The sequence below is a fragment of the Orycteropus afer genome, unplaced genomic scaffold (genome assembly GCF_000298275.1).
Source record: "Orycteropus afer afer isolate SDZICR_OR568_19922 unplaced genomic scaffold, OryAfe1.0 scaffold00128, whole genome shotgun sequence".
NCBI lineage: Eukaryota > Metazoa > Chordata > Mammalia > Tubulidentata > Orycteropodidae > Orycteropus > Orycteropus afer.
Genome location: NW_006921715.1, coordinates 6,856,723 through 6,869,368, shown reverse-complemented (window position 1 = coordinate 6,869,368; position 12,646 = coordinate 6,856,723). Strand labels below are relative to the sequence as shown.

Here is a 12,646-nt window from a genome sequence, read left to right as displayed (position 1 = left end):
AGAGAGAGAGTGTGTGAGAGTGTGTGTGTGAGAGAGAGAGACCGACAGATGTGTGCATGAGACAGAATGTGTATGTGTGTGTGTCAGAGAGAGAGAGAGGGTGTGTGTGTGAGAGAGAGTATGTGTGTGTGTGAGAGAGAGACCGACAGATGTGTGCATGAGACAGAATGTGTATGTGTGTGTGTCAGAGAGAGAGAGGCAGTGATAATAAAACCTGTAAGAAGAAAGAAATGTCACCAGGAGACCTGGCTCTGGCAGCTGCAAGGAGGTGGAACATACACTGTCACTGTCTGCTGTGCCAAGACAGAAATGGAATTTGTGGTCTGTAGGAAAATTAGCACAGTACAGACTCAGTAACACAGCACAATGTTTTTAAATTACAGACTCTAACCACTAGGCACAATGTGAAATTGTCCTAAGAAAAAAGATGCTCCCAGTTCTGAGCAGCCAGCTACAGATGCAAGTGCCTGCATCACCCAGGGGATGCGCAGGGCCGGGCGTGGGTCTTTAACCAAAGCAGAGGGCAGCCTTCAAGGGTTTCTACCAACACGCTCTCCCTCAGGCTGACGAATGAGCCGACTTTCACATGGCTGGCAAAGGTAGTCTACCTTAAGGCTACAGTGCCAAGCTTTCAACACAGTCAGTTCTAAAACTGTACTAGGCATGGCTTTACCTCCTTGACAATGGAAACTGTCATAAAAATTTGCAAAATACTAATCTGATTTTAAAAGATATACAATGATTACTGAGAAGGTATTCAGAGTCATAGCTTAATATTATGAACACTAACAAGTATGAAGACAAACAGCCAATGTGTAATATCTCACCTACGTTAAAGGTGTGTGAGATCCCACCTACGTGACGGCGCATTACCAGCTCATATGCTTCTTACCTGCTCTCTTTCAGATCCAAGTCATCAAACATCTGGATGAGAGAGACAGCAACTTTATACATGTCCTTCGTCATCACTGGCTCCTTCAGGATGTGAGGTGAAAGCTGGAAACAGGAGAAGTAAAAAGTTGGAACTCCAAACTAGGACTTCACAGGGGACCTGGGCTGGAAGGGCTGACCCCTGCAGTATGTCGCAGTAGTAAGTGCCCCAAACAGAAGCTGTACGGCTCCCCAGCAGCAGCACGCTCACCACACGCCCAGCACCATCACAGGCACCCTCCGCACACAGGTCAGCCAGTGGAGCAAGGACAGGACCAGGGCACCCACCCACAGACACAGACAAGACACAGCTAGCAGGGACTGTGACCCTGAAGACATGGGCTAAGCTGCGCCCACCGTGAAGGGAGCCCACGTCCCCACCTTGGAGCCCTAAGACGGAAACACGATGACGTAGACACCCAAACCAAAACTAAACCCGCTGCAGCCAACTGAGTGTGGAAATCGAAAGCACCATCAAGGAAGGAACAGCACACAGGTGTCTGACTATTTACAGTAAAGCACATCACTGCATGAGCCGTCTATCTATCAAGGAGTTCAAACTGACTTTTAAATGTTCACTGGAGCTCGGAAACAGATTAAAAACTGTCTCCAGGCACCTCGCAGAACCCTGAGCCCAATGCACAGCTACAAACTACGGCAACTCAGACCTCCTGGTCTGAGCCAACGGCCTCAAGGACCTGAGTCAGGTCGGACCTCCGGTCAGAACTAAAGGACTCACAGAACCATGTAGGCATCACTCTACAATACCCAGCACAACAGCGATGTCCTAAATTCCACAAAATCTATTTTAGCCAAAATGGTTTTTTTTTTCCACCAAGCATAAAAAGGCTTTACTGTTTAATGAATACTTTTCCTTGTCAACTGCCACAGGCAGGACATTGCATTTCACTCTGTGAGGGACACACAGGAAAAGCCCCCAGGGGACCAACAGCTAGAAATGCTATTTTCCTTTTCAACTTTTACTTAACCCAAAGTCAGCCAGCTAGTATTGCCAAAGACCCACTACTCACCACCATGACAATTCTAGTGATAAGGCATTTTTTTTAAACTGTGATTTGGACGGAAGTTTACAAATTAACTCATTTTCCATACAGCAGTTCATACACATTTTGTTTCATGGCATTGACTGCAATCCCCACAGTGTAACAGCTCTCCTCCCATTTCCTCCCTGCAATCCCCACAGTGTAACAGCTCTCCTCCCATTTCCTCCCTGCGGCCGCCCTTTCCCTGTGTCCGCCCTTTCCCTGTGTCCTTCTTTCCTCTGCATTCCTGCCTCCCTGCCTTTCTCCCTGAGCAATGCTGCCCTTCTGGTCTCCCGTGGTTGGCTGTTCTAAGGAGTGCATCTCCCTGGTGCACGTGTTCAGCTCGTAGGCCTGTGTGCTGTTTGGCTGGAAGCCACGGGAGTAAGTTCATTTCCAGGCCTGAAGGGTGACTCAGGGCAATAGTCTTGGGGTCTCACCAGGCTCTATCAGACCAGTCAACCTGGTCTTTTTTATGGACAAAATTGCTTTAATTTAATCAATAATTTTAACAAAGCATTCCTAATAAAGAACTCTGATGGCGCAGTGCCAAAGGCATGTGACTGCTAACCAGAAGGCTGGTGATTCAAACCCACGAGCCACTCCTCAGAAGGAAGACTGCGCAATCTACTTCTGTCGAGATACCTCCTTGGAAACCCAAGGAGCGGTCGCTATGAGTTGGAATCTGCTTGACAGCAGTGAGTTTGGTTGGTTGGTTGGTTGGTTTTTTACCTTAAATAATTTTCTACTTTATCCAAACAATAGCTGGTATTTAGCATAACACAACTGTACACAAGGAAACAAACAAACAAAAAAAAAAACGGGTGCTGTTCACAAAACTCAACGGTGGCATCCAGACCCATCTAGAATCATATTCCTACACACCAACCAACCATGGAGAAAGCCTGTCATCATTTCACAAGTAATCTCACGGAGTTCTGAGACCCCAAGCCCAGTGAAGACTTCCTGCACAGGCTAAGATACCAGATCTATACCGCTCCACACCCTCCAGGATGGCTATTATCAGGGAAAAAATAACAGAAAACAGCAAATACTGGAAAGGGTGTGGAGAACTGGAACCCTCATCCGTTGTTGGAGACTGTAAAATGGAGCAGCCGCTGTGAAAAAGTTCAGTGGTTTCTCGAAAAGTTAAGCCCAGAACTGCCTTCTGACCTTCAGCAGTTCTGCTCCCAGGTACATGCCCACCTGCCAGCAAGGACTCACCCAGACACCTGGGCTCCAGTGCTCACCATCATTACTCACAGTCAGTAGGTGGAAACAACCAAGTGCCCACCAGCCAATGATGGGAACACAATGTGGTCCACACACAGACTGCAGTGACCACCAGCGGCTCCCCTCCAATGCCACCAGATTTGTCTAAGAGTGTCTTCTTATACCCAGTGAAGCTCACTGTGGTGGACACTACTGTTTACTCAACATCACAAATGTTTTCCATAAAAGTCAAATTCCCGCGCACAGGCAGCGCCCATCAGAATTACGTGTGCACATACACTTTGACCCAGTAATTCCACTTGCAGAAATTTACATTCTAGGAAGGCACAGACCACACAGTGGCTCTCAGGGAGGTGGAGAGCAGCATTTTACTCCCCAGGGGTCTCATGAGAATGTCTGGAGACGCTTTTGGTTGTCACAATGGCAACAGAGGGAGACTGTATCTAGTGGGCGGAGGCCAGGGGAGCTGCTAAGCCCCCGTGATGCACAGGACAGCCCCTACACCACAGGGAATCTCCTGGACCCAAAGGTCCATAGTGCCAATGCTGGGAAACCCTGGCCTGCAAGACAGACTTGCACATGAACAAAATGACATGTGTGAAAGGTTATGCCCTGCAGCACTACTTTTAATAAGGAAAGACAAGAAATGTAGGAGATGAGTTCATGAAATACTGGTAGGTGTGGCTACAGAAAGGAACACTACCTTAAAAAGAGAGTACAGAAACCACATAGTGATTCAGCAAGACATGGAAACGCAAGTGAGGAAAGCAAGGTGGGCCTAGAACATGTGTGAAAAGAAGACACCACATGTTCATATTTGCCAGGATAGGCAAAACAGTATTCACGAGAAGTTACTCACAGTGGTTTTCTCTGGTTGGTCAGGGAGCTGGGTGGACAGGACAGGAGAGGACACGTGAACATAACACGCACTTACTGAACAAGAAGCAAGCCATTCCAACTGTCAGGGATGGAACTATGTCCCCAAAAAATACGTGCTGTAAATCCCAGCCTCCATGCCTGTGGTTATAATCCCATTTAGCACTGGGTTGTCTTCATCATGTAATGCACCACGCTAAGTTAAGTGTGGACTACATCTTCAGTCAATGTCTTCTGAGACATAAAAGCATTGATCAAATAAGCAGGAGCGAGCAGAGATGGGGAAAGAGAGATGCCAAGCCACACAGGGATCTCAAGGAAGCAAGAAAGCACCTTGCAAGACCAGGACCTTCTCCCAGAGTCGACAAGAGATAGACCTTTCTCAGAGTGGCACCCTCAGCTCTGACTTCCGCCTCCTAAAACTGTGAGAAAATAACTGTGTCTGCTAAAGCACCGCCCCCACCCGTGGTGTTTCTGCGCAGCAGCACTGGGAGATGGAGGCACCAGCATACCTGTCTGTGGTCGATGTGCACCAGGTCATCGAGGTAGTACTCCTCAATCGCGTGCGGCTTGCCTTCCACCTCAAAAACGTGTGCAGGTTTCATCTTGTTTTGAACGGGGACGGCAAAGTAGTCTGCAAACTCTTGACAGTTGATGGTGGCTGACATCAGGATGACCTGCAGAGTACCAAGAGCCACTAAATGAATAAAACCAACCAACTCAGGACAGGGGATGGCAGGGGACATCAGGATGGCCTCTAGAGTATACTACCAAGAGCTACTAAATAAACAGAACTAACCAACTGCTCCAACAATTTATTTTATGAAGATCAGCACCAGGTTGGTCCCTCTGAGGCAGGGGTTAAACATGTCCCAAATGTCTACCTTTTCCAAACTGCTGTGCCTCTCCATCATCTCCCCATCAACTCCTCCTCCTCCCCTCAGTACTCTCTCTCCTGTTTTCGTGTTCCGCATGTCACCGTAAAGTCTCAAGAATTCACAAACTGCCAAAGAAATGGCACATGTGACGGTGGAGGCTGGCAAGTCCCAAATCCCTGGGTCAGGAGTGGTCTGGAGGAGTCTCCTCACTCGCACGGTTGCAGGGGCTGATGAAACCACATGAGCAGTTGTTCCACAACCTACTTTGGTGAGTAGAGACTGGGGCTTAAAAGCTTTCAAGCTGCCATCTAAAATGCAGCTAATGGTCTCTTCTCGTCGGAAGTGAAGATGTATGAAGAAAACCAAGGGCATTTGGAAGCAATCAGACCTAGGACATGATAGACCTTGAGACCAGAAGAACCAGATGGTGCCTGGCTACAAATGCCAATTACTCAAGAAAGGATCAAAACTGGAGATCCTGGATAGAGTTGGATGGAGATCCTAGACAGGAAAAATGTGGAACAAAATCCGAAAACACAATAATGACTAGAATTACTGGTCGGATGGAGACTGGTAGGACCCCCAAGACTATGGCCCTGGGATACACTTTGGGCCTGGGATAAAACTCACTCCCAAGGGCTGGCTCTCAGCCCAAAAGCAGTAAGAATAACATGCAGAACACTGAACCCAGGGCGATGCACCCACCTACTCTATGGAGATACACCCCTTGGAGAACCAGCCATGGAGCACTAGAGGGGCAGCATTCACATGGAGGAAAAGCTGGACAGACAGGAGTCCATAACTAAGAAGGGCACAGGGCTGGGGGCTCCCCGGGAAGGGAGAGGAGGAGACTGCGTTAGTGTTGGGGAAGGTAACTGGGGAGTGAAACCAAATGTACATGAACTGCTGAATGTAACACAAATTCTGCTCTGTAAACTTGCACCTAAATCAAAATAATTAAAAAAAAAATAAAAATGCTGCCTCAAGTCTGAAGAACCGGGGCTGAGATGACGGCGAACCAGATGCAGGATCCAGAGCAGAGAGGGAACCTTCCCAGAACATTCCCGAGGGATCCAAGGGGTCAGACCCTCCAGCAAGGTGGGACTCAAGACACATCCCATACTAAGCAGGCTGAGAGGCTAGGCTTTGTAACACATCACAAAGTGGAGGATGATGGCTATAAGGGCCACAGGAACCAATTTCCTGCCCTGCAGGCCACCCTTGGGTCTTCCAGCCATTAGCCCTTTCACACCTGAAGGCTTAACCTGCCCCTCCCAACCACTTTACCAGTCCCAAAGTCACAAGTCCTTCAGTAGGGCAGAGTCCCAAGGTGAGGTTACTCAGGCTCCAGCCAGTCAGGTTTGCTGCAGGTGTCTATCTGACACTCCAGAAGTCTGTCTCACCTTCCACCCTTTCTGGCCCCTGATACAATCTAATTGAGAAGACCATCCCCTGGCTCTGAGTCTCTCTTTAAGCATCAGCATGATGCTGGATTTCCCCCGCTGCATACCCCATTTACTCGTTCCTTTACCTTCAGCTATTATTTCTTCTTCCTTCCATTTGTCATTTATTTTTTCCTAAACTTTCCCACCTTGGGAAAAGACATCAGGTTCAGCCACTGTGCCAGTCCAGATTGTTGGCAGCAAGACCAGTCTACCAAGTGCTTCCCCCTCAGTCTGCTGCCATTCACGTTGGGTAGGATCACACAGGTACACCAGTGGGCAATGCCAACCTCTGCGGAGTACGGGAGTACTCACTGCCAATCCCAATTTTGCCAGATAGGAAAAATATAATCTATTCCATCAGGCGTGTGGGAATTCTGGCATACAGGCTCAGATTGTGACGGCAGTACACTGGGCTCCTGTGTCCAGAAGCCCCAAGAAGGTCTCTTCCCCACCCCGGGCCATTTTACCCACACACGTGCACGTGCCCCAAGCTAGACCAGCCCATCTGTCCTCATCTTCATCAACGAGACGCACCTCTGTTTCAACTGGTCCCAGGTGGGACTTCCCATCATTAAATTCCTTCTGATTAGATGAATGGAAGGGACTTATTTAGGCCTCTTTAAGGTCAGGGGACCAGCAGGAGTTTCCACTGGTCCATCCAACCTCCTGTAGCACTGTGTTTGCACGTTAGTCACAAGTCCATCAGCATCCACTATGTTCATACCATTCCTTAATAACCCTCAAAAAATCCCCAACCTGCTGGGGTAACTTCCTTCCCTATCGCCTCTTCGCATTCTCCTATGAATCATCTTATGTAGGTTGCATGCATCTGTAAAACCTGTGCAGGGAAGTTGTGCCAAGAGACCTGTCATGGCTTCTTGGACTGTTGCTTGGTTTTTTAGTAGCAAAGTTACATGGGGTGCCTATGTAGAAGGGGCCGCCTGGCCCACCCCATCCGCCATGACCCGTGTAAGGGGCATCCTCATTGGGTGGATATCCTGATCACCATAAAACCATTCCAGCATGGCTGCTTCCTCTGGAGTGTTCCAGGACGGGTATTTAGAGGGCGAGAGGGGCAGTTATCTCTTCTTAGGGTAAACAAACCTCACTGCCAATTTTATCCAGTCAGCAAGCTGGCTGTCCCCTCTGGGTTAACCTGCTGTGTAACTGGATCTTAGATCATCATTTGTGACTGTCCACAGTGAGTTATGGGTCTTCCATCAACCTATACATCCTCTTCCATTCTGCACCACTCAAAACTAAAGACACTGCCCTAAATTAGCGGCTCTGACAAGCTGTTTCATCGCTGCCATCAGCCCTTCCACCTCCCCTCAGTACTCTCCCTCCTGTCTCCTTCGTGTGTTGGTAGGCACCGTCAAGTCAGCTCTGACTCACGGCGACCCCATGTGTGTCAGAACAAACAGCTGTGCAGCACCCCAGCCAAAGAGGACCACACAGCGGATGAGAACACCCGTTCACCTGCTCCCCAGCAAACTCTGGGCCATCACACGTGATGGTGAATTCTAGGCATCTGTCAGGATGAAGAAGAAGAAAACTAAATAAAAAATCCCAGCACAAAATCCTTCTGTTACTCACAAAATGAGATTTACCTTCACAAAACGTGAATTTGTTCTCAAAAGCTTGCGGACCACCAGCAGCAAGAAATCCATTTCTTCGGTTCGTTCATGTACCTGAAGGTTAAGGAGAGGGCGTGAGGGGCAGGCAGTGCTGGCTGAGCAGAGGAGGGGTCTCTAATGGGGACACTCCAGCTCTGACTCAAGGCAGCTGTCACTCCTGGTGACCAGGAAGCCGAGCTCGGCCTGCAGACCAGACCAGACACCAGCAAGGCCACGTAGGGTTTTCTGGGGCCACTCGTCACTTCTTTGGGGCCCTAGTGGCGTGCTGGACAGAGTGATGTTTAGCATCTTTGGCCCTTCCCACTTCATGCCAATAATGCACTGGCATTATTACTTGGTGACAACCAAAATTATCTCCACTGACTGGTGCCCAGCACAGAAAGCTACCAGACCGGCCTCCTCAGAGCGACACCGAGCCACCACAGCTCTCTGGCACAGCCCGACACCACACTGCTAAGTTAGCTAATAAGCCATATGTCACTCCAACACTGACGGGAGCAATGGGTCCTGCCTGACAGGACACACTCAGAGAATGCAGGAATTGTTCACAAGGCCTGCTTAGGCCTCAAAAGCTGGCCCAGCAAACACAGGCACCAGGCGAGGACCCAAGGCCAACAGCGAGGACTTCCACAGCAACAACCTGCACAGGCACCCAAGACATCAGTGGCTTCACGGCCCTTTTCAGATGGAGCCCGTGGATCTGAGCTAACCCAGGACCCTCAGTCCTTCCATCGCCACCGTGCCCAGAAACGGCTCACAGCAAAGGGTGAGGGCACGCAAGCCAGCTGAGACCAGAAAGTCTCCTGCTTTGTCAAGAGATCTCAGCAGATCAAACCCAAACTCCACTCCAAATCCTGCACCACACACACACAGGGCCAGAATTCCACTCTGGAGTCTCTCTCCCCCGCAGTGGCAAGGTCAGCTCCTAAACCAGAGCGGGGTCCAAAGATCCACTCTCCACCTTCTCTGCCCCACTTCCCCTGAACCCACGTGTTGAAAAGTGCAGAGCACGGAGGAAAATCAACCCCTGCAAGGTCCTGAACGCTCACGTCACAAGGGCTCAAGTCCTGCCACTCTCTGCAAATGGATTCCATCTCATTCCAGCAGCAAACTCCAGGACCCTCCGCGACGCCAACACCAGCGCACAGGATCACACTGGCAACATCAAGCACTGTGCTCTTGTAAGGACCGCACAGGACAAGAAACAACAGCCATCACCAGTGCTTCTAGTCAGCCACCCCCACACAGGGCGCTCAACCAGCCCCGACCTCACAGGCTGAGGTCTCCTGTCCAGTCTCAGGGGCGCCCTTGGTCCCCTGCGACCCTCAAGGAACCCCTCAGCGCTCCCCTGCAGTGACCCCTCCACAGCACAGACACACACAAAGCAGGAGGCATCTGCCTCCCCCACATTCCTGCGAGCAGAAAGGATGACCCACTCATCTTTATAACCTCGGCACCTGACAAGGTGTCCTTCCCGTAGCAGGTTCTCGGTGAACATTGCCTGGACGCAGGGCCTGCCTGCCGCTTGTTCATACTCATTCTCAAGTGCTGAAGAGTTACAGACTTCGCCAGCACCCCGTTTTAGGGTGCTGGCCATCCTCGACTTTTGCTCTTCTCCTTCTTCTGAAGTTCCAAGCACCCCATACAAAGCAAAAACCAAACCCACTGCCATGGAGCCGATTCATAAAAATGCTGCTTGCAAACACCAAACTCCAGGTATTCAAATCGGTCCATTCACTAAGCAACACTCACCAGAGTACCTACCTGGTCTGGTGTTGGCGATGCTGTGGCTGAATGGGGCGCCACTGGGACAGACAGACAGCTCCCCGAGGACAACCAGTGCCATGAGGGCCAGTTCCCACTGAGAGGAGACTATGTTTGTCAAACATCATGGCCTGGCTTCAGGAAGAATGCAGTCAGTGAGGGGCGTCCCTCACGTCTACATGTACCAAAGCAGCCACAGAGAAACTAAGTGTGGGCGCTAACGTACAGGCTCCGGTGCAAGGTGATGGGCATGAGCCTGGCAGCACCGTCTGGAGCCCAAGGACTGAACATCTTTAAGCTTGAGCTTCCTCACGTGAGAGTCACAAAGAACCATGTAACACCTTAACCACTTTGCAGAGGCCAGTATCTGGTCACTGTCCCTTCCCTACTCTCAACATCTCACAGTCATTTACAACCAGGAACTGTACGAAAGATTACATGCGCACTAACCCAGGTTTACCTGGGGCACATCCTGCCGGTACCATTAACGACCACACACACAACAACGGGGAGAAGGGGGAGCAGCAAGCGGGCTCTTAAAAGCCAGCGAGTAGACATCTACGGTGCAACCATCAGTCTCTCTCCATCCGAAGCAAAGAGTGAAAAAAATCAAGACACATGGAAACAAATGGTCTGAAGGCCCAGCGGGCCACACGGACCTCCGCTTCCTCGACCCAGAGACCAGAACTGGATGGTGCCTAGCTACTACTACCAACCGCTCTGAAAGGGATCACATGAGATAGGCCTGGGGAGAGTGGGAGAAAAATGTGGAACGAAACTCATAACCATAAAAAAGACCAGGCTTACTGGTCTGTAGAGACTGGTGGAACCCCTGAGACTGTGGCCCTTAGTGACCCCTGAAGCCTGGAAATGAACTCACCCCTGTGGCTCAACTTTCAGCCAGATGACAGCCAGGCCAGCAAGGGGAACAATACACATCAGAACAACCCACCACAGGTCAAAAGGGCAGCATCTGCCCAGGAAGAGACCTCAGAGTGCGGGAAGGGACAGGAAACAAGGACGACCAGCAAAGAGAGGCACAGAAGTGGGAGGAGTGAAGCACTGTGCGGACCGCACTCAGCGTCTTTAATCAAAAGACGGGAAAACCAGGCTGCTCTCTGAACGGCAGTTTACCCACATCACAGAACGTTAAAGAGAGAGTGAGCACATGAGAGAGTGTGAGCTTCAGCCTAGATGGGCCACAATGGGTTTGATTTCAGACTCCATTAAGCACCCAGCCCCACTGCAGTCCTCCTACAAATCCTGTCATTTGTTGATGCTTCGAAGTCCTCCAGAAATAAGCAAGGCTTCTCAAGGCAGGCTCACTAACAGGGTCTAAACTCAAGAGGTGGGAAGAGGCACAGCCAAACCTTTCAGGAAAGTCAGTAAAACACAAAGCTGACCTCACCGTCACCCCAAGGCATTTTGTTCAAAATATACACAAAATCAGTCCAATCCTCCATGCTCACTGAGAAAAGTCCAGAAAGGGAGAAGAAGGGAAGAACCAAGAGAACAGGCTAACAGAGGCCCAAAGAAAGGAGGCACAACACCTCATCAGGCTTTTTTTTAAAAAAGAGTAAACAGACTTACAACTTATAAATGATATTTTTAAAGCTATTTCCCCCTGATCTGCACTAAATGGAAACAGTGCTGTGTACAATTAAAGCCTTTTTCACCATCTGCTTGTGGGTAACGCCCTAAATCTGGGGTCAGCAGACCATCTCTGCAAAGTCCAGACTGACAGAGCAGCCAGGCTCTGTCACAACTGGAGTCTGCCATTATAATGCAAAAGCGGCCCTAAGTCCTACATAAACGAATGGCGGCGGAAGCTGGGCGCCAATAAAACTTTATTTACAAAAGCAGGTGCTCTGGCCCACAACCGGGCTCTGCAGAATGGATCTCCTGCAGCCTTTGGCACTCCCACCAGGGCTCTAGAAGCAAGAGCGCAGAATGAAGAGAGACACCCAGCATCCGTGAGCAGAACACGCAGCGTGGGCCCTGCTCCTTCAGAGCTCTGCAGGCGTCTGCACGGTGTCCCCAGGAAGGACGGCCCAGACACAGGACTCACCTCATCAATGAAGATGTGTGTGAACTCCATCAAACTCTTGGCACTAACTAGTTTCTGAAGCAGGACCCCCGTCGTCACATAAATTAACTTGGTGTCTTCTGTTGCGATTTTCTCTAGCCCCACCTACAAGAGTGGGAAGACAAAGGGCAGGCAGGGCATTTCCAGGTGGAAACGGCTCCTGTTTACCACCAACCAAAGCCACTGATCCACTGATAACAGATGCAAGAAAGGGAGTGGAAACTACTGTGCGTCACAGAGAACACAGTGCCCAGAGGGAAGGTGCTTCCTCTCTTCACGGGGGGCGAGGAGAGGCCTGGGCCTATCCAGTCACACGGCCTTCACCACTTTCATGTACAACAGTGTACTGCACTGCAAGGATATCATCCAAAGGCTAAAAGCCACGGGCCTGAGAAGACTCACTTCCTTCCTGCTCGACTGGGAAAGAAACAGAAGTTAGTTCCAAAAATTGTCTCCCACCATGTTTTTCAACTCTGCTGGAGTTCTGCTCTATGGACAGTTGGTTTCATTTTAATTTCTAGCTGGAAACAGCACAGACCGTCATCAGCTTCCAACACATACATCAAGTCAACCCAGAGGGAGGGCTGCCCACCCCCGGCCTCACCTGGTAGCCCACCATGCCGCCCAGAGTCCAGGAGCGCTCTTTACTGATCCACCTGGCAATGCTGCTGGCCCCAATCCTCCGGGGCTGCGTCACCACGATGTTGCAGTGCACGGAGCGCTCGATGCAGTAATCCAGGAGGTACTGCGGGAGCCC

At 50.2% G+C, this 12,646-nt stretch overlaps 1 protein-coding gene across 1 annotated transcript in view; it reads right to left on the bottom strand.

The window, feature by feature from the left end:
- TDRD9 (tudor domain containing 9) overlaps nt 1-12,646 on the bottom strand; it is a 145,201-nt gene that overhangs the window by 94,568 nt on the left and 37,987 nt on the right. Inside the window, exons 3-7 of the mRNA XM_007944622.1 lie at nt 12,494-12,642; nt 11,872-11,994; nt 8,013-8,093; nt 4,592-4,756; nt 893-996 (exon numbers count right to left, since the gene is read on the bottom strand). Of these exons, the coding sequence (XP_007942813.1) occupies nt 893-996; nt 4,592-4,756; nt 8,013-8,093; nt 11,872-11,994; nt 12,494-12,642 (622 nt within the window). The remainder of the gene's footprint in view (nt 1-892; nt 997-4,591; nt 4,757-8,012; nt 8,094-11,871; nt 11,995-12,493; nt 12,643-12,646) is intronic.